We start from the raw sequence: 22939 nt of genomic DNA, 5'->3' as shown, positions 1-22939 counted from the left end.
ATGTAGGGTTGAAGGTACTGTCTAGTGTTTCTAAAGGCAAAAAGGCTAAAGTATTTCTTACGGAGAAAAATCTTTGATAAGCTTTGTCCAGGCATGATTTATAGAACTGGTAGTTGTGAGTTACATGTTAGGGGATCAACAGTATCTATCAAATAATGTGTGTGTGTGTGTGTGTTAGTTGCTCAGCTGTGTCTGACTTTTTGCAACCCCACGGACTGTAGCCCATCAGGCTCCTCTGTCCATGGAATTCTCCAGGCAAGAATGCTGGAGTGGGTTGCCATTCTCTTCTCCAGAGGATGTTCCCAACCCAGGGATCGAACCCAGGGTTATCCAAGTAAGGAGTCTTTAGATAGAAAAATGATGCAACCGGTGATGTGCAGGTCAGTGGATGAAAATGTGGGGACCAGAGGCTTGTAGGAACCTAACCCTGCATTACCCCTGAAAGCAGTGGTTCAGGATTCACGAATCCAGTATTTGCTGTGACTTCATTCTATGGGTGACTGGGTATTCCTATACCTATGACACCCATGAATACCGAGAATCCACTGTGTGTAAGCCCTGTCCTCTCTGGGAAGTTCTAGCTTCGAGTGTACAGTTTCCTGCTGGACATCTGGATGTTCCACAGAACTGCAAGTCCAACGTGTGTACAAATGGAGCTGTCATCTTTCTCATCCCCCTCCCCAGACCCCTGCCCTCCATGACTTCCTCATCCTGAGCCCCTTATCCCCAGAATGACACCATCTTCCTCAAAGCAAATACACAGAAATCCTCCTGGAGTTTTCTCCTTCATGTTCTCCATCCAGTAGAGAAATCCTGACTCTCTCACCTCTGGATTCCCACCAGTCTTCTCCTTCCCTCTGTCACTAATTTACAGCCTCTCTTATTCTCTAACCTGAATGATGACAAGTCCCCTAGGTGACCTCCTGTCCCAGTCTTTGCCACACCCCAACTCTGCTGAAGGGATACTTCTAAAGGCACCACTTTAAAAAAACCCTGCAGTATAGTTGCTGTAAAAAGTGAAAGTGAAGTGGAAGTGTCAGTTGCTTAGTCATATCTGACTCTTTGCGACCCCATGGACTGTAGCCCGCCAGGCTCTTCTGTCTAAGGGAGTCTCCAGGCCAGAATACTGGAATGGGTAGCCATTCCCTTCTCCAGGGCATCTTCCTGACCCAGGGATCGAACCTGGGTCTCCTGCATTGCAGGCAGATTCTTTACCGTGGGGTCACAAAGAGATGGGGAACATGAAGGAGAAAACTCCAGGACAATTTCTGCATTATATAAGGTGCACAAATATACAACAGGGTGATTCAAGATTATAGTCCATGTATAGTTATAAAATACTGGCTCCACAGACTTGCCTGGTAGTCCAGTGACTAAGACTCTGTGCTCCCAATGCAGGGGGCCTAGGTTCGATCCCTGGTCAGGGAATCAGATCCCACATGCTATAAGTAGAGATCCTGCATGCCACAACCAACATTGAAGATCCTTTGTGCCACAGCTAAGACCCGGCACAACCCAATAAATGAATATTTGAATGTTAGCTGTTTCCCATGTTGTACAATACATCCTGTGGCTTATTTTTATACCTAAAAGTTTGTACCTCAGTCTCCTCCCCTTATCTGGCCTCTGCCCTCTTCCCTCTTCCCAATGGTAACCACTAGTCTGTTCACTGTATCCCATAAGCCTGTAGAAGGGCCAGGTTTAGTATGTACCCACTTATCTGCAGAATACACTATTTCTCTCTGAAGCTGCTTCAGCAGAAAAACAGAATCTTAATTTCCCGCTCACCTCTCTCCTGTCTCTTCCTTTTCCCTTCTCCACACCTGCCATCAGAGATCCTTCTAAAATGTTAGTCACCTTGTGCCACCTCTCTGCTTCCATGCCTCTTCCTATCACATCCACAGTTAAAGGCCCGAGAGTGCTACCCAGTCAGGGCCTCCACCACCTCTCTGATTTCACACCCTCATCATTCCACTCCAGTCAAACCGGCTGTCCTGCTCCCCCTTCAGCCCATTGAACATGCTCCTGCCTCAGGACCTTTGCACCTACTTCCCCCTCTGCTCAGAACTTCTCTCTTCTCTCAGGTAGCTGCCAGGATAAAGAATTCATAACACAAATGATCCTGCTAAAAGGTCACCTCGGAGAGGCCTCTCCTGATATAAAATTTTATATAATTTCCTCATATAAAATCACACCCTGGTCCTCAGCTTACTCTCTACCTGTTGTCCTGTGTCTTCTTCCAGGACTCATCAACCACTGACACAGAGTGTTAACTGTCTGCAGCCACATCTAGAAGCTTCTGCCCATATCTTCCCTGTGAAACGTGAGCATGAAGATGTGCTGTCCTTCATATCTGTGTCCTCATGCTCACCCCACTCTCGTTTCACAGGGAAGATACAGACAGAAGCCCTCAATGCAGGGGGCCTGGGTTTGATCCCTGGTTGAAGAACAAGATCCCGCATGCTGCACTAAGAATTTTCATGCTGCAGCTAAAGACTTTGCATGCCACAATGAAGACTGAAGATTCCTCATGCCGTAACTAAGACCCAGCACAGCCAAGCAGATAAATATTAAAAAAAAAAAACAAAAACCCTAACACTCAGCAAGTTACATGTGTAATAGCCATTAATGCCAAATAGATGGAATAGTTGCCAAAGCCATTTCATTTGATCAAATTAGTACATGATCATAAACAGGATTCGAACACAAACTTGCAGATGTGTTAACTAAAATCTCCAAATTGCTTTTACAAATGAAACAAAAATGTTGGTATTGATATAATTCTTGATATAATCCAAGTATGAAGGGATTTGGGGTTATAGCCATCATTTATGGAAGTCGTACTATGTTTAATCTTTCCAGTAATTCCACAAGATAGCTAGTATCATCTCTTTCTCTCTCTTTTTGGGTTTAGATGAAGAAATGACACCATATCTAAGTCCCTGAGTCCTTGTCCTTTGAAATAAGACTTTTTTGACTTAGTCTCCCAGGCTTCCCTGAGTCTTAAAAATCTGACTTAAGAGTTAATGATTAGGCAAAATATGGGCAGAAGCTCTAAGTAGACATTTCTCCAAAGAAGACATAAAGATGGTCAAGAGGCACATGAAAAGATGCTCAACATTAGTCATTATGAGAGTAATGCAGATCAAAACTATAATGAAGTATCAACTCACACCAGTCAAAATGGCTATCATCAAAAAACCCAGAAGCAATAAATGCTGTAGAGGGTGTGGAGAGAAGGGAACCCTCCTACACTGTTGGTGGGGATGTAAATTGGTGCAGTCACTATGGAGAACAGCAAGGGGATTCTTTTAAAAACTAATAATAGAGATACCATATGACCCTTCAATCCCGTTCCTGGACACATATGTGGAGATAAACATAGTCCAAAAGAATACATGTACCTCAATATTCATTGCAGCACTGCTTACAACAGCCAAGACATGGAAGCAACCTAAATGTCCATCCACAGAGGAACGGATAAAGAAGATGTGGTACATATATACAATGGAATATTACTCAGCCATTAAAAAGAATGAATTAATGCCATTTGCAGCAATTTGGATGGACCTAGAGACTGTCATACTGAGTGAAGTAAGTCAGAAAAGAAGAAATATTGTATGACATCCCTTATATGTGGAATCTTAAATGATACATACAAACTTATTTACAAAACAGACTCACAGACTTAGAGAACAAATTTATGGGTGCCAGGGGGAAGGATCGGGAGAAAGGATAGTTAGAGAGTTTGGGATTGACATGTACACACTGCTATATTTAAAATGGAAAGCCAACAAGGTCCTACTGTATAGCATGGGGAACTCTGCTCAATGTTATGTGGCAGCCTAGATAGGAGGGGAGTTTGGGAAAGAACGGATTACATATATATTTACGGCTGAGTTCCTTTGCTTTCCACCTGAAACTATCAAAACATTGTTTAAAAAAAAAAAGTTAATGACTGAGAAATGTGAAAATGTAGAAACAAAGAATAGCTGTTGGGCTAGGAAACTATTAACGATTTAGACTATAAAGCAGTCACATAGCAGAAACAACAAACTCCCAGTTCTTGAAAGATATAAAGGCCGGACACACATTCCTAAATTCTTTTTACAGGAAGCAGATCCCCACCAGATGAAAACTGCTGACCGCGAGAACAGAGAAGCTAGATTGGTTGAAACCAAAAGGTTGATGATGCTTGAGACTTCACCTTGATGCCAACCAATCCTAGAACTGTGCATGAGCTGATCTCCCCGCAGCCCCCTCCCTCACACTGCCTTTAAAACCCCTTCCCTGAAGCCATCAGGGAGCTCAGAGCATTTGAACATGAGCTGCCTGTTCTCCTTGTTTGGCACCTGCAATAAATGCTGCACTTTTCTTCACCACAGCCCTGCATCAGTAGACTGGCTTCACCGCATGCAGGCAAGCAGAGCCAAGTTTGAGTCAGCAACAGAAACTGAGCCTTAAAGGTATTAATGACTTTGCTTGTGACAACACTGTGCAAAGCGAGGAGTTTTATTTAGAGTCCATAGACACCAAAGCTCATGTTTGTGAAAACAGACACCATCCAAAACATTCATGCTGACAGCCTGTGGAATTTTTAACTCAAAAACTTTCAAAACAAATCCTTCCATACCATGAAATCACTAAGACAGTAGCAGTGGCTACTGGTGACACCTGTCTGTTTTGCCTATGCACTCTGACACACGGAATTATCATCTAGTCAGATCTGCTCACTAATAGCCTCAGCAAAAAAGGTTTACATGGCTTCAACTCTTCGGCAATAGACACACTTACCTAAGCTTGACCTTGTGTTGGATCTTTCTATTATTGCATGCTTACTGGGATTGTTTAAGACAGAGCGTTTGGCCAGTGAGATGTCAGCGGTGACCCTTGTGATGGAAATCCTGTTGGTGAAAAAGCAACAGAAGATCTGAGGTTATTCACTGAATAAAAGGAGACAGAAATGCATACCCCAAACTCACCCAAGTATGATACATGAAGTAAAGTGAAAGTTACTCAGTCATGTGTGTTCGACTCTTTGCAACCTCATGGACTATACAGTCCATGGCATTCTCCAGGCCAGAATACTGGAGTGGGTAGCCTTTCCCTTCTCCAGGGGATCTTCCCAACCCAGGGATTGAACCCAGGTCTCCCACATTGCGGGTGGATTCTTTTAGCAGTAGAGCCATAATATAGACCATATTTTCAACCAAGAAATGTTAAGGCACTTACTCATTCCTTTTTCTGTTTAAACTTTTTATTTATTTTCTATTGGGGTATAGCTGATCATTCATTTTAATTCTGCACCTACCTAACTTAGCATGTATCGGTTGCTTACCATGTGCCAGGCATGCCCTCAGCATTATCTCATCACCTGGATTAACTCATTAAATCACTCTAAAAACTTCAGTGGAGAGGATATTCTCCCACTTTTGTTGATGCAAAAAAAAAAAAAAAAGTCATGGGTAGATGGTTTATCTAAGGCTACATTGTTCCTAAAAGTGATGAAGCTGCAATTTGAACCCAGAACTCCTGAGAGCCTATATTCTTAGCCCCTGTGGTGTAAATCCCTCCTGTAAGTATGGTGCTGTGATCGGCATGAGGAATAAATAAGAACAAGACAAACAAGATCTTCTCTAAGAGAGCCGAGCAGCAGAGATGGGTCATAAATAAGAAATTAATGAAGTATTACAGGTTAAGAGGACTGTTCTGAAGAAGACACAGAGGGTGTGGTGACAGACAAATCATGAGTTGAGGAGCGGGGGAGTCATCTCAAAAAGGGTAGACATGAGAACAACAAAAGTTGGGAGCTGGGCAGAGTAAAAGACTTAGGTTGGAGACTGGACTGAACAAACAAGCCAGTGGTAGGGAAAATGTGGAGTAAAATAGCTCATAAGACCTCTGAAGAAGAAGGGGAAGGGGGCACTAAAAATAAGAGATTTGGTTTAAAGTCTGTTCCATAGTTAGATCCTTCCACCTCCGCTTTATTACATCAAGCCATGAGATGGCCATCCTTTCCCTGTGTGGTGTAAGACCACTGACTGGTCTAGTCTCTCCAGGAAGTAAAATAGGGCATCTGAGCAGGGGGTGCTGCACAGAGCAGGGACAGAGAGAAGAAAAGGATTCTAAATGCTGAGCCCCCAGCCCTCCTCCTCATCCTAGAATTTTGGTTCAGTTCAGTCACTCAGTCGTGTCTGACTCTTTGCGACCCCACGAATCGCAGCACGCCAGGCCTCCCTGTCCATCACCAACTCCCGGAGTCTAACCAAACCCATGCCCATCGAGTCGGTGATGCCATCCAGCCATCTCATCCTCTGTCGTTCCCTTCTCCTCCTGCCCCCAGTCCCTCCAAGCATCAGGGTCTTTTCCAACGAGTCAACTCTTTGCATGAGGTGCCCAAAGTACTGGAGTGTCAGCTTCAGCATCAGTCCTTCCAATGAACACCCAGGACTGATCTTTAGGATGGACTGGTTGGATCTCCTTGCAGTCCAAGGGACTCTCAAGAGTCTTCTCCAACACCATAGTTCAAAAGCATCAATTTTCTGTGCTCAGCTTTCTTCTCAGTCGAACTCTCACATCCATACGTGACTACTGGAAAAACCATAGATTGACCAGAGGGACCTTTGTTGACAAAGTAATGTCTCTGCTTTTTGATATGCTATCTAGGTTGGTCATAATTTTCCTTCCAAGGAGTAAGCATCTTTTAATTTCATGGCTGCAGTCACCATCTGTAGTGAAGTGACTACTATCTGTAGCCCCCAAAATAAAAGTCTGACACTGTTTCCGCATCTATTTCTCATGAGGTGATGGGACCAGATGCCATGATCTTAGTTTTCTGAATGTTGCACTTTAAGCCAACTTTTTCACTCTCATCTTTCACTTTCATCAAGAGACTTTTTAGTTCCTCTTCACTTTCTGCCATAAGGGTGGTGTCATCTGCATATCTGAGGTTATTGATATTTCTCCCGGCAATCTTGATTCCAGCTTGTGCTTCCTCCAGCCCAGCGTTTCTCATGATGTATTCTGCATATAAGTTAAATAAGCAGGGTGACAATATATAACCTTGACATACTCCTTTTCCTATTTGGAACTAGTCTGTTGTTCCATGTCCAGTTCTAACTGTTGCTTCCTGACCTGCATACAGGTTTCTCAAGAGGCAGGTCAGGGGGTCTGGTATTCCCATCTCTTTCAGAATTTCCCACAGTTTATTGTGATCCACACAGTCAAAGGCTTTAGCATAGTCAATAAAGCAGAAATAGATGTTTTTCTGGAACTCTCTTGCTTTATCGATGAACCAGTGGATATTGGCAGTTTGATCTCTGGTTCCTCTGCCTTTTCTAAAACCAGCTTGAACATCTGGAAGTTCACGGTTCACATATTGCTGAAGCGTGGCTTGGAGAATTTTGAGCATTACTTTACTAGCGTGTGAGATGAGTGCAACTGTGTGGTACTTTGAGCATTCTTTGGTATTGCCTTTCTTAGGGATTGGAATGAAAACTGACCTTTTCCAGTCCTGTGACCACTGCTGAGTTTTCCAAATTTGCTGGCATATTGAGTGCAGCACTTTCACAGCATCATCTTTCAGGATTTGAAATAACTCAACTGGAATTCCATCACATCCACTAGCTTTATTCATAGTAATGCTTTCTAAGGCCCACTTGACTTCACATAGGTTATATCCCCTAGGTGTCAGGATGGAAGATTCTTCTCTGGGGGAATCTGACCCACAAATAGAAAAGACCCAAAGAACAGGCTTTGGTGGTTTCCCATGGAGACTGCCCAGTGGGGCTGTCCTACAGGAAACATTGTGTCTTATGAGCACAGAATCTCCAGTTGATTCTTTGATGTTCTGTTATTATACTTGAGCACACCAGTGGTCCCTGGGCATCTCAGGAGAACTCATATGAGAGACCAAGACACACAGAAAAACCACCTATGACTAACGCCCAAAGCTGAATGCTAAGAGATGATTACACTTATGAAACTAGAACAAAATTCTATTTAAAGACTCAGAAAGTTTTTGAAAATTAAAAATATAACCATAGAAATGAAAATTCAAAAGAGGTCCTGGAAGACCAAGTTAAGGAGATCTTCTAAAGAGTAAAACTGAAAAGACAAAGAGATGGAAAATAGGAGAATAAAGGCATAAAAACTAGTGAATTACCCAGGAGGTTCAACTTCCAATAATAAGAGCTCCAAGAAAAAGAGAACAAGGAAAACACAAGAGAGGAAAGTAAAAAAAAAAAAAAAAAAAAAAATTAGAATTAAGAGTCTGATTTTCCAAATGGGAAGGGGGAGTCCAGCAGAAAGGTTGAAACTTCCATGTCAAGACATATTCTTGTAAATGTCGTGACACTGGGTACAAAGAAAAGTCTAAAAGCTTCCAGAGGAAAAAGCAGGTCCCATACAAAGATGGAAATGTGTGTTCTTCTCAACAGCAACAACGGTTGACACAACACTGTAAATCAACTATACTTCAATAAAAAATATTAAGATTGGAACCCCCCCCCAAAAAAAAAAACAAAAACACCAAAAAACACAGTATCAATGGAGACAGAAGGCAATCGAGCAAAAATCCTTACAAATTCTGGGGGTGGGGGGGGCTCAGGGAATTATTCCAATCACAATTCCATAACCATTTTAACCATTTATCAGTTAAACAGGAGGGCTGATTAAAGGCATTTTAAAGACACTCAGGGTCTCAAAAAGTTTTAATGTCCTCTTTCTAAAGAAACTGTCAGAGGATATTCTTGACAAAAATGATGGAGGTAAATCTTGACAGAGATCAGTTGATCTAGGGAAAAGGGGTTCACACCCCAAAAAGGTGGTGACAGGCATAATGAGGAGACATGTCTTATAGTGACATATATGCACTCATCACAGAGACAAACCATCCAGACCGGGGCAGGACAGGACATTCCTGGAGAGAGGTTCAGGAAGACACAGCTGAGGGACACCTGGATATGTATGAGTCTGTTGTGAGGAACTTGAAACCACCAGGGGAAGAGTGTGGGGCTGGACTGGCACCAACTATATAGAAAGTTAAGCATGTGTAAAAAGCAAAATTATTAATCTCATAGATGGCACAAAGAAAACACATCAGAAAAAGTAATGCAAATATATGACATGGCTCACTGAAATCTTATTTACATGGTCATAATGCATCCGAAATATAGAACCAGCCAAAATTAAGATGTATCTGTTGGGAGGTTTAAGGATGAGGTGGATGCAGGTGTGTAGATGTGAGAGACACAAACAGGAGGAATATACATGAGGCAGCTAAACAGTCTTCATCGTAGGAAGTCCAGAGAGAATGCTTAACAGTGAATGAAGCATGTGATTTAGAGGCAAGGAGTAAAAACTGAAAGATACAACTGAAAGAGTTAAAAGTGGTTGCCTCTGGAGAGCAGGACATTCAATAAAGTGTGGAAAGGGAATTACTGGCTTTTGCAAAAAAACCCAAAAACAAAACAAAACCTGTTGATTTATATACTGTATCCTTTACTGTGTGTAGTTTCCTGAATTTGGACCAATTCATAAAGTCCTATCTCCACCATCACATTCATGACATGGAACAGTTCCGTGAGCTTCCCGACCCCACCCCTGTCGATCATGGGCTGTTTTCTATCCCTGTGGTTTTGCCTTTTCCAGAACATCACCGTAGTCTCTTGAGCTGAGCTTCTTTCACTCTGCATAAGGGATCCAAGATTCATCCATGATGTCATATCAATAGTTCATTCCTTTTTATTGTGGGGTAGGACTCCTATTTACGAAAATTAAGTCTATTTGATTAAGTTTTTTGTACTATGAGGACAATTTTACTTTACATGGAAAAAGTGATAACCAGAAAAGCAATATTAAACCCAGCCACTTAAACAGTTTCATTTTGACTTCCCAAGGCTTCAGATGACAGGTATTCAGCAACTGTTTAAAAATGTCTTTATTTATTTGGGGGTGGGGGTGGTAGAGTGGAGTGATGTAACGATAATCCTTTCATGTTGAGTGCCTGCATGGCATGGAGGGTATTGGTCATTCCACGCAGACTTATGATGTGCCTACTAGGTGCAAATCTTCATTCAGAGCGCTATTATGGAACTCAAATTCTTGTGGGGTGGAGGGAGGCAGGGATATAGACAAAGACATATCTGATGTTGGGTGACATTAAATGCCAGTGCAGGACAAAGGAATGAAGTTGGGTCGTTTGTAGAGATGTTGTTGGACCTAGAGTCTGTCATACAAAGTGAAGGAAGTCAGAAAGAGAAAAACAAATATTATATATTAAAGCATGTGTGTGGAATATAGAAAAAGTACAGATGAACCTAGTTGCAGGGCAGGAACAGAGACACAGACATAGAGAATGGATATGTGGACACGGGGGGAATGGGAGGGTGGGATGAATTGGGAGATTAGGTTTGACATAAATACACCATGTGGAAAGTAAAGAGCTAGAGGGAAGTTGCTGTATATCACAAGGAGCCAGCTCAGGGTTCTGTGATCACCTGAGGCATGGGGTGGGGGGCAGGCTCGAAAGGGAGGACACACACACACACACACACACACACACACACACACACACACAGAGCTGATTCATGCTGTTGTACAGCAGAAAGTAACACAACACTGTAAAGCAAGTATCCTCCAATAAAAATGTTATGCATGACAATAAGGACACAGGAGGGGTTCTGGGGATGGTATATCTTCATGTTCAGGGAGACTTTTCGGGAAAGGTGACCTTTGGATGAGCCATGTGGATACTGTGGGTAGGGTTCTGTATGCAGAGGAGGAGTCAGGACCTGAAGTGCTGGGCATTAAACCAGGACCACTGAGTGGGACCCGAGGCCTGCTGAGAACAGGATCTAAAGAGCCCTGGGCACTCGCTGGGAGGCAGGCTGCCCTCTGGGGGACACAGCCTGGGGATACGGTAGTGCCAAGGCACACAAATGGTGACAAGGCACACAAAACCAGGCCGGAAGCCTCTCACAGTCAGCCTGGGGGGATGCAGCCAGAGGACAGGATCTTCTTTGATGATCCAACTTCCTCTCCGCCCCACAGGCTTTGTTTTATCTGCACATGGTGTGTTACTTGGCTGGGCTTTCCCTGCCCTGCTTGTGTGGTTTGCTCTACAGGCTGCAGGAGGAGAGTTACCATCCTACTCCTTAAGTGATGCTTCTGGAATTGTCATTGCTTGAGGTTCCACCAAAAAACAGACCCTGAAAATCCTAAGGGCAAAAGTTTGGGGACAATTCACTGTAGAGGAGTGGTCCTCAACCCTTGCAGTGTATCAAAGCTGCCTGAGAAGACTTTACAGTTAGATAAAGTCCCACCCTAGACACTGGGCTTCACTTAATCACAGGTGGGATACAAGTCCATGACTTTTTTTTAATTAAATTTTTTTTTTTTTTGCCATGCCACATGGCTTACAGGATCCTAGCTCCCTGACCAGAGATGGAATCCATGCGCCCTGCGGTGGAAGTGCAGAGTTCTAGCACTGAACCACCAGAAAGTGAAAGTTGCTCAGATGTGTCTGACTCTTTGTGACCCCATGGACTGTAGCCTGCAGGCTCCTCTGTCCATGGGATTCTCCAGCCAAGAATACTGGAGTGGATAGCCATTCCCTGTTCCAGGAGATCTTCTCTACCTGGGGATTGAACCTGGGTCTCCTGCATCGCAGGTGGATTCTTTACTGTCTGAGCCACTAGGGAACTGCCAAGGACACCTCCTAAGCTTGCTACATTTTAAAACCTCTGCTGGTTTTAAATCGGCAGCCAGGGTAGACAACTACAGGTTCAGAAGAACCTGCCTCACATCTAAGTACATTTCTACACGACAAAGTTTCCCAGCATTGATTTCCAGTAAGACTCCTTAGCACAGGGTTCACCATGCCCCGCCCCCCGCCCCCGCCCAGAATTCAGTACACATGCCAAACGCTTCTATGACAAGACCTGACATTTTCAGAATCACTGGAGAGGACAACTGAATTCATCACTGATGGTGGCTTCTCTTTCTTGACCCCAATTTCCTTGTTAATTTACCTGTCATTGTCCTACTAAGAGAACAGGAAGATTGCTTTGTTCACGGGGTGACACGGTTGTTTAGGGTGGATCTGACTGAAATGGGCTTGTCTAGTGCACATAACAGAAAGGATAATGACTCATCATCTCTTCTCTGACATCACACACTTAAGGCTATTTTAGCAATGAGGGTCTTGATTCTGACAACTCTCCAGGGCATCAACACATGAACCTACCTGGGGCTCAGAACAGAAAATAATTCCTATGAAGAATGTTTATATCCCTAATCCTTCCTTTCATATTTCCTCCCTCTTGGGCTTTACATTCTAAAAAAATATATATACTTTTTTGAGTTTTCCCTGGTGATCCAGTGGTTAAGACTTCACAGTTCCAATGCAGGGGATGTGGGTTCGATTCCTTATTGGGCAACTGGGATCCCACATGCTGTGTGGCATGGCCAGAAAAATATTTTGCTTAATAGATAACACAGGAGTGATTCATTTTCCCCTCCTGTAACTGCATATTTATTTAGAATTAGCCACACTCACACTTGTTATGAGTTTCCACCCTCTAAGGCTGTCTGGCCAACCAGAAGTAGACAGTGTGTGATTTACTAACTCTGAATGTCTTGCCTTGAGTGAGAGTTAATGTTTTGCATGACTTTTTTGAAATTCTGCTTTACAGACCCTGTTCCTTCCTCTGAAAGTGAAAGTGAAAGTCACTCAGTCGTGTCCAACTCTTTGCAACCCCATGGACTATATAGTCCATGGAATTCTCTGGGCCAGAATACTGGAGTGGGTGGTCGTTCCCTTCTCCAGGGGATCTTCCCAACCCAGGGATCAAACCCAGGTCTCCCACATTGTAGGCAGATTCTTTACCAGCTGTGACACAAAGGAAGCCCAAGAATACTGGAGTGGGTAGCCTATCCCTTCTCCAGCAGATCTTCCCAACCCAGGAATTGAACCAGGGTCTCCTGCATCCTGGCATGCTGTGGTTCATGGGGTCGCAAAGAGTCGGACATGACTGAATGACTGAACTGAACTGCGGCATTGCAGGTAGATTCTTTACTAACTGAGATAACAGGGAAGCCCGTTCCTTTCTCTGAGGATTTTTAACTGGTGATCACAGGCCTATAGTGGTGAATTCCAGTTTTAAGAATTCAGAGGAACCATGGCAGGTCCATTCATAAAGCCACATGGAAACTACTTTGGGCCAGAAACAAAAGACTGATATAACAAAGAAAATACTGTCTTTGTTTCTTAAATGAAATAAATCTGGATGGCTAATACTGTAGAACATGGGTCCATGATGCACCCTGTAGCTGCAGTCTATCTTCCAAGTTCAAAACTTAACTCAGGTTGAAACAGAGGTCAGGGAACCTATCTCATTCCCTCATCTTTGGCACTTAGAAAAGAGTAGTGGGTTAACTCAGTCATAAAGAGTGAAGTGCCTGGTCTAGCAGAATTTTCTGGGTAAGTAGGTTCATGTAGACAATTCCAAATGGTGATAAATGACAAAGTCAAGAACACAGAAGTGAAAGCTACACAGGCCCAATTAGAGGTTGGGCCAGAGCCTAGACCAAGCTGAAGGCCCAAAGACCAAGCTGTGATTCCCAGCATGAAATAAATTATATTTTATAAAGTCATGCAAAGCAAAACTATCTAATGAAGAACATCTGATTAGGGAGACTGATTCTAAAGTCTGTGTTTTTTAATTTAGGCTGTGTTGGGTCTTCACTGTGGGGCATAGGCTTCTTTTCGAGTATGGAACACAGGCTAAGTTGCCTTGTGGCATGGAGGATCTTAGTTTCCTGATCAGGGATTGAACCTGTGTCCCTTGCATTGGAAGGATGATTCTTAACCACTGAACCACCAGGGAAGTCTTGTGAAGGCTTTTTTGAAACACAGATTCTAGTTTTCATTTTCTGTCTCTTTCAGTTCTTTGCTTTCAGTTCTACTACTATTCTAGTGGTCATGTATAGATGTGAGTTGGACCATAAAGAAGGTTGAGCTCTGAAGAATTGATGCTTTCAAACTGTGGTGCTGGAGAAGACTTGAGAATTCCTTAAACAGCAAGGAGATCAAACCAGTCAATCCTAAAGGAAATAAATCCAGGATATTCATTGGAAGGACTGATGCTAAAGCTGAAGCTTCAATACTTTGGCCATCTGATGCAAAAACTGACTCTTTGGAAAAGACCCTGATGCTGGGAAAGATTGAGGGCAGGAGGAGAAGGGGACGACAGAGGTTGAGATGGTTGGATGGCATCACCGACCCAATGGACATGAATTTGAGCAAACTCTGGTAGTTGATGAAGAACAGGGAAGCCTGGTGTGCAGCAGTCCATGGGGTCACAAAGGGTCAGATAAGACTTAGCAACTGAACTGAACTAGAAATATCCTGCTATAAAAGCTCCCCTCTTTGCCCTACCTCCCCTACTGATTCTGGCTGTAGAATAGACCTTGGTCCTTGTCTCCTTTGAAGAAAGAATTCAACAAAGAGACACAATTTATTAGAAGCACAGTATGTGTGGAAAGCACATGGGGAAACCTGGAGTAAGTTTGCACAATAGAAGGCTGCTTATTGGGGGCAGTTTTCCAGGTTGTCTCTGGCCAATCATCTCGCTTGTGCCCATCTTTGGTCTTTCAAAGGGCAGCAGGAAGCCAGCTTCAGGTGCTCAACCTGGAGCCTATCTAATTCCTACCTCATTACCAGAAGTCAGTATAAACAAGAAATAGTCATGAAAGCTGGTGTGTTCAAGGAAGAAAGTGAGAGATCTAAAAGAACAGTGAAATCTACAGATTCCATCTACTGCACTTGTATTGCCAGACAGGAAAAGGGAAGGAATGTGGAGATGAGAGGCACCCAATGTGTCTCATTAAAAATACAGAAATACACCCTAGTTCTGTCTGCTCCCAGGTTCCCAATAACCTATGCTTAGTTTATATTTGGAAGCTTCCATTTTAGACTCCAATCCTATCTTTGATGCTTCAGAAATTGGCTGAAACTCTACTATGGTGCCTACTGGTTATTTGATTCAAGGCTGCCATTCAATACACCCCCAGTAAACTCTGTGAAGCCAAGGCCCTTGTCTGATTTTGCTCCTCACAATGCCTGGCTCAGTAGAGAAGGGGAAGCCCTGTGACAGCTGTCTGGGTGGAGATGGGGAATGGGATCCAGCACCAGGTAGGGGCTGGCTATCGCTCACAGTAACAGGAGAAAAGGGAGAACATTCAGGCAAATAAGCAAGGGGGATGGGTGTGCAGCTGGTGGGAACACTTGGATGAGCTCCTCTGCTTGCTTCTGTTTGCTCAAAGAAACAGTAAGCAAGTTCATCAGGAAGCTGGAGAGGAGAAGGGTTTGATGAGAAAGGAAATGCTTTGAAAGCCTTTTAGAAGAGTAGAAAAGTGGATGGAAGAGGCACATAGAATATGATTTCTGGGCAGCACTGTGGGCCAGCTCATCATGAATTTAGGGTGAGACTCATCAGCAGGAGTTTGACCAAATTCAGCTACAGATGCAGGTGTGGGAATGGAGAGCTGAGGTTGTGTGGGGAAAGTATGATAAATATTTACTGAATCAGATCGAACTGAATGGAACTTACATCCTGTTACCACAGAGGGTTGAGAAGCCGGTGTTCTCTTAGGATCCACCTGCCTGTCCCACCCAGGTTTCAGTTTCATCATCTTTAAGAAAAAGATCCACAAAACCCAGAATTCTGAAATACTCACCGCCCTTCGAATCTGTGTTTTAAAAAATCAAACAGTGCCTTTTGCATCATATCTGTGACCTGCAATTGAGCAAGCAATAAGACATGAAAAAAACATTACTAATTATGATAAAACAGTCTTATTCCTCTTAATGTTAAAAATCAAGGCTTCCCAATGGAAAAATTTAGCATGTGAGGGTCACTCCCTTTTTCTGTGGCTGAGCTTTGATACATTAACAATGAAACAAAACAAAGTTCCCCAAACTCACTCTTGGAGGGACAATTAACAACATTGCAAGGGGCTTCCATCATTCTCCATTTGACACTCTCTCCCCAGACTGAGTCAACTGTGGCATGCATACATCTCCAAGGCAACAGCCAAGGAAACAAAATAGAACAGAACAGTAGCAATATACCCCATGGCTTGAAAACAACATGCTTTGCTGCCACCAGCTTTTTTCCAAGTTCAAGAGTCAGGAGAGGGAGGTGTGCAAGGTCAGGTCAGCATGCAAGGTCAGGTCAGCATGCAAGGTCAAGGATGCGCCAGAGGGCAGCTACCTACCTCGTACCCCTTCAGAGAGGGGCCCACCAGGACCACAGGTCGCATAGAAGGGACCACATCATATGGAGGGGTGTGCTCTGTCTGCAGAGAGAGGAGACGCCTTCAGATGGTTAAAAGGCAGAGGGAACTCAAATATATAATGCACATACTGTTCTTTCTCAACTCTGTGATACCAGGCACTAACTTCCCAGACGCTGCCATTCTTTTTGCACTGGCTTCTTTTTCTAAATAAACCCAACCCAAGACTGGGTGGTTTTACTTCCCTCAGGTTTCAAAGTGACTGAGTTGTCTACAGTTTTCTGGCTCTCCTCAAATGCTCCTGATGTTCCTAACGCAGGAGGGGCTGCTTTTGAACAAAAAACTAGTTAGAACAGACAGAAACATGCCTCATGCAGGAGAGGTGCTTTTAAAAGCTTGACCGGAGGTTAATACAGCTTTTCAGATGCATTTGAGTTTTCTCAAGAGTTGAAAGATCAGACTTCATGTGGTTAATGACAAAGAAAAGAAAGGTCTTTGGGTCTTAGATGGTGGTCTTACCTGGATAAAACCTTGGTCTTTTGTGACCAAATACTTGACAGTTTCTATTTTGCTGTGAGAGTTTGGAGGAGCCTGCATGCTTGTTTCAGTAAATGGAATCATGATCACTCTTCACAGCTGATGGATTTATATTTTTAGGTTTTTGGTTTCTATCCTTTGGAACTTAAACACTTACAATGTCAGGTTTATGGGTCTTGGAGGGAAGATGGTTCTCATGTGTTAAAATATCCGAGCAGGCCTCCATGGCCTCACAAGGTTCATTGTCATCCTGCAGTTCTCATGTGCTTCTCAAGAACTGTTTAGGAGGTGTTTCTGTTACATAACTAACTCATTCCCTCCCACAAGAATTTATTTCTTTTTTAGAAGAGCAGGGGGAGGACCTAACTTTGTAGCCATTTCTAAAACTTGCAACGATTTTCAGCTCTTCTGCTTCTAATACAATAATGACAAGAAAGATTTTCCCCCAGATTAGATAACTTATTTGTTTAAAGATCTTAAAATTGGCTATTTTAATAGCAGAAAATGTTAAAGTGACTGGGAAAAAAATGACTTTTGTTTAGTGTGGAAGACAGAACTATGGCCTAAGACATTGTATTGAGGAGTGTCTGAAAAATACATATACGTTAAGAATCACACAGACCAAAAGAAAAATCTCTGAGCTACTGGAAGAATTTAGTCAACTGATTGCAAATGTGAATGCCATTTTTGCATCAGGCTGTTGTTCAAGAACACATTGCTGTTGCTTAAGATGGCCCTTTATCAACTTTATGACTTGAATCGAATTTAATTTGCTTAGGGCATGGCGAGGGGATGAAAAAGCACTTCAAATTCAAAAGTTTCCATCGGAGTTTTGCCCATAGTCATGGACAATAGAATCTGAGGGGAGAAAATATGACTGTGACTGTGCTGTCTCAAATTTTACTGCTGAAAGCTTTATCTAGTGTTCAAAATGAATTTTAATAGATACAATCAAGGTAGAATACATTTTTAAACAGAAAAAAACAACAACAACAAACCCAAGACAAACATAATACAGTGACAGCACAAAGGCCACACAAGCATCACTCTAAAAGCAACCTAAAACATGGAAAACAATCTTATCATTGCATCTCAGGTTGTTTTCTTTTTTTTTTTTTGTTTTTGGTTTTTGAAAAGTCTATATTGAAGCTGACCACATCATTAATAACATAAGAAGAATGAATACCAGTGCCGAAGGCATCATAAGCACATTCATGAGATTATGACATGAAATTAATTCAGCAAAATTATTCAATTATTGCATTTATACCACCTGGGATCAGATTGAAAATATTTAGAAGCCAAGTTCTTGTAACTAGGAAGTCTAAGAATACCTTTCCATCATTATAATTAGGAATATCAGTTGCATGCATTTTAGCTCCCAAGAAATTTTATTTCAAGTCTTTAAATATTCAGTGGCCCAGTATTAGATGGGTCTTGGGCTCCTTCGATTTGTGACTGCCAACTATTAATAGCAATGCTGCTAATCAATCAGCTTCTTCATCAGTAGGGTAGCTACAGAAATTACCTTATTTGATGGAATATTGGAACTTTATGCCCTATGGATCAGGACACCATCCTTTTTATCTATCCTCTCCTGCTAAGTGTAATTTGTTCAAATTATTTAATGGAAGAACTACAATAAACATTTTTCATGTTTTGGAATTCAGGAGTCAGTAAACTTCAGAAAAACCTATCAATGAACACAGTTTTCATTCACATACCTATCGGGTAAAGCTCAGAGCAGCTGAGCAATGCTGAATTTCTAGGTTTCTGCTGCCCTGAACCCTGTTAAGTCACCTGGCTATAAGTTTTAGTGGTGGCAAGAAGGACGGACCAGAGAAATGGACCCACTGTCGTGGATGGATAGTTGGCTGTAGCTTTTGGTGCTCACACAAAAATGCAGGGGTTTTAATTTTTGCTTGGAGTATCTTGGTCTTCCACAATGAAAGCAAACACAATTTATTTTGAAAAACCAAACCAAACATAGTTCAGCATCTGACAGCTCACTGATGACTCAGAGGTCCTCCACAGGGCAGAATCCTACTGTACAGAGGAGAACGGCTCAGGGCGTGGAGAGCTGGAGGCAGAGGAGATTCTGCTCCATGCCCACGTGTGTCATGAGAGGTTGTGCTGGACTTGCTGACATTAGAAAGAAAGATTCTAAAGACAGCACAGCACAGCAGGCGGTGGACAGTGGTATATAAAAGAAAGAGAGGAGTGGGGATTGTGGCGGGGGGCACTATCCTTAAAAAATAATGCTTCAGAGCTACAAAATGTGCTTGGAAGAAACAGATTTTGGAATCAAAAGAGCTCAGCAGTACCCTAGTTTCCAGTTAGGGAACCAAGAGGATCACTGGGTAGCATCTTGGTTGGCCAGTGGCAAAGGCTCTACGCATGGCCACTGTGTCACCATCCGACGGGTGGGATGCTGAGATCTTAGTGACGGAAGAGGCAAGAACATGGGAGAGGATTTATATATGACAATAGGAAAAACTCACAGTAAACCGCCAAAACAAGCCTGCAGTTTTCCACTGGTCTTGTTCATCTGCAGATTTTGCACCTAGTGGATTAGAAGTTTAAATAACTGACTAAATTAAAAATTGAAGAATTGAAAAAAAAATTTTTTTTTTAGTACAAGCTATGTATCTGGATATCATAAATCAGAATCGAATAATGGTTTTTCATATGCTTGATTATCAGTTAAATTTCCGGAGGAAAGAAAGTGATAGAGACAGAAGCATGCACGAGAGAGGTGCATTACAAATGGAGTCTTCAGCATTGGACGTTCCTAGAATGTTGGAACGAATGCCCTTGGTGGTAGCTGTTATTCCATCAAAAAGGCTAAGTACTGTAATGGTGCTTCCACAGGTCACTCACTGAATTTAGCTGGTCTGAATGGACTCAATTAGCTGCTTGATACATTCTTTTCTTAGGACAGAAATGATTGTGTTGAATATTAACTGTGGGACTGAATGCTAATGATGCCAGGGGCAGGATAAACACAGCTCATGTCAATGTGAACTTACCGATTTCTGCTTCTGCTTAGCTACAGCAGCATGGAAAAGAAACAAAGAATAACAAAGCATGCATGTTATTGGCTTTATCAAGGACGCAGACAGTCCACAGGACTAGAAATGTGACGCAGTGCAGTTGAGCGCGTGGACAGACGCAAGCTTGGAAGTTCATGTTACCTTCTTAAAGAAGGGCATTCTTTTCTCTTTGGAGTGGGGTGACGTTACACTGTTTGCACTGGGTTTAGGGGAGCGGTGGTTTGCTGGAATATCATTGTCTTCTGCATCTAAGCCAGTAGCATCTATGTCTATAGCTATATACAGACAAACAATTCAAAAATCATCAGGTAGATGGGAGAGGAAAAATTGGTTATCAAAAAAATAAAACAAAAAGCAAACAAAACTAATCATAGTCAAAGATCTATCACACAGTGCTAAGCACAGTCAACAAGGTAAAGTTTCAAGGTAAAACACATAAAGAATGTCATCAAATTAAACAGAAAGATCCTCTCATAATATCTATGTGCTTGGATACATTTGTTTCATGCTCAATCTCTTGAATAAGATTTTGTTTTTAGAGAAACAAGTTTTTTAATTTGTAGTTTCAAATATAATATTGATATTTTCCAAATCAGCTGTCAGGACAGAAAACCTTCAATTCTTCCCATAGCTTAAACCAGCTTTCAGATAATCAGCATCAGAAACCTTGATCACTTTGTGCCTCTAATTTCTTATTGGTTGAACATAAGGGCAGTGTGAAAAGGTTCACTGAAGTTATAACAGGCATGTGAGGGGCAGAGAGAACAGAAAATCCTAAATCCAGTGACATAAAGAAGATATACATAAGACAAATAAATGACTCTAGAGGGTCCCAGGATGGACCAGATGGAATTGATTTCACCATGATCTGGGCACTCTTGAGGCAGGTCTGATGGAAAACTAATTAGAAGCCACTGGATGTGATGACCTCCAAATGAATCTTATACAACGGCCTAAGTAGCCTCCTGATGATTTTATATATATTTGCTGGATTTACATGAGAGGCAGCAGCAGAAGGGCAGGAAAACCCAAGGGATTATACCACTGATCTCCTCATCTGGAGAATGAGGGGTTTAGGTCTGTGGTTTGACATGCTTTCACCTTTTAAACTCACTGGCTCTGAAAACAGAGCACTGAAAAATCAAAATATTCAATGAAAAAGATTCATCATCTCCTTATGAGGTTCATACAATTCATCCACAAGCAATCACTACAGAATTTGATCCATGGTAGAAACCAGAGCTGGAAAGTATTGCATAATCAACGGCAACTCTCTTATTTTTCAAGATTGAAAAGATAAATTCTCAGAGTTGAAGGGACTTGTTTTTGGCAAAAGCTCAGAATCTACTTCTGCTTCTGTGGCACTATATCCCATCCCTCCACCAGGCTGCCTCTCCAGCTGAGGTCCTGCAACAATCCTGGTGCCCATTCCCTAAGCTTCCTGAGTGGGGTCATGTCCTCAAGAGTCAGGATTCAGGAAGATATTATGGAGTTGAGCCCACTGGAAAATTATTCTGTCCTTTAGAAGGGATCAAGTAGAAGAAGAAAAGAAGAAATCAACTTGTCCCAGGAAAACCTCATGTTACATATGTCATTCTCTCTCTTTTTTCACGTCGGTCTCTTAACATAAACCACAGTCCATTCAGATTTAAGGACCAAATTACTCTTGTGAAAGGACAGACAGCTTGGTGTTTCAACACCTTAGCTTCCATGCCCTGTGAAACACTGGCTGCCCTGGCTCATGACAGGCGCCATGAACCTTTCCAAATGACCAGAGATCATCCGACAGGCGTCACATTATTTTTCAATGTTGAAGTTATTATGGATGTTAGATGATTCACTCAGCCTTTCGAAAATGAGCTGTCTTGTTGAATTGTTCCTCTTTATTTGATTAGGTTGAAATACTGGGATGGAGCAAACACCTGGCATTGTTAGCACAGTGTTGCAAATATCAGCTCTTGCGTGCATAAAGCTGAGGTCGGATATTCTTTCTCCATGAGTCATAATGGTCTGAATTAATTCCTGGTAGGTAGTTAGATATGCCCAGTAAATATGTCTTTCTCTTTATCTCATCTGTGCCTTTGGATAAGCTCTAGGATCAGCCAGCATGTGTTGTACAATAGAAACATTATGAAACATGCCCAGTGATTTGAACTAATGCTGACGTGTATACCACCCATTGATGTTCTTCCCTGAATCTCCGTTTAGGGAGCATGTTATTCGTGTCTTCCAGCATAATATGGAGAGGATGTGGGTCAGGTTTTCACTAGTCCCACAGTACAGTGGTCTCCCACCATTTGGGGAACAGGAACCAGTTTTGTGGAAGACAATTTCCATGGACCTGGTGGGGAGAATGGTTTGGGGATAATTCAAATACATTGCATTTATTGTGCCCTTTATTTCTATTTTGTGGCAAGCTCAAGATATTATGCCTTGACTTTAGGGGTTGGGGTTCACACTCCTATGAGAATCTAGTGCTGCTGCTGATCTAACAGGAGGTGGAGCTCCAGCTATAATGCAAGTGATAGGAAGCAGCTGTAAATACAGATGAAGCTTCGCTGGCTAGCCTGCTGCTCACCTCCCGCAGTACAGCCCAGTTCCTAACTGACTAGGAACCCCTGCTATAGTACGTCTTAATCCAAATCAAGGGCTTCCCAGGTGGCTCAGTGGTAAAGAATCCACTTGCCAATGCAGGAGACATGGGTTCCATCCCTGGGTCGGGAAGATCCCCCGGAGAAGGAAATGGCAACCCGCTCTAGTGTTCTTGCCTGGGAAATCCCATGGATGGAGAAGTCTGATGGGCTACAGTCTGTGGGGTCACAAGAGAGTCTGACATGACTTAGCAACTAAACAACAACCACCCAAATCAGTTTCCCTTTTGGTGGTCAATTCCAATATGCTCTACCTTTCTAATCTGTTATTGGACTTATAAAGGCCACATTCAAGGGACAGTGCCTTTGACAGCCTCTCTGAAATTGAGGCTACTCAGTGGTCTGTCAGAGTTGACAGGACCTTGGGATGGTAAAGTTCAGGAACTGAATTTTATGATT

At 42.6% G+C, this 22939-nt stretch overlaps 1 protein-coding gene across 2 annotated transcripts in view; it reads right to left on the bottom strand.

The window, feature by feature from the left end:
* Nucleotides 1-22939, bottom strand: part of CACNB2 (calcium voltage-gated channel auxiliary subunit beta 2) — a 410995-nt gene that overhangs the window by 15585 nt on the left and 372471 nt on the right. Inside the window, exons 7-10 of one of the 2 annotated variants that reach the window (XM_065921213.1) lie at nucleotides 20031-20164; nucleotides 16282-16362; nucleotides 15742-15800; nucleotides 4795-4904 (exon numbers count right to left, since the gene is read on the bottom strand). In XM_065921213.1, coding sequence (XP_065777285.1) covers nucleotides 4795-4904; nucleotides 15742-15800; nucleotides 16282-16362; nucleotides 20031-20164 — 384 coding nt within the window. Of the gene's footprint in view, nucleotides 1-4794; nucleotides 4905-15741; nucleotides 15801-16281; nucleotides 16363-19865; nucleotides 19886-20030; nucleotides 20165-22939 lie in introns of both variants that reach the window. The other variant, XM_065921214.1, reaches the window with a different exon arrangement.

The sequence above is a fragment of the Muntiacus reevesi genome, chromosome 2 (assembly GCF_963930625.1).
Source record: "Muntiacus reevesi chromosome 2, mMunRee1.1, whole genome shotgun sequence".
Taxonomy (NCBI): domain Eukaryota; kingdom Metazoa; phylum Chordata; class Mammalia; order Artiodactyla; family Cervidae; genus Muntiacus; species Muntiacus reevesi.
The sequence above is the reverse complement of the archived record's forward strand: the minus strand, read 5'-3'. Positions and strand labels throughout refer to the sequence as shown.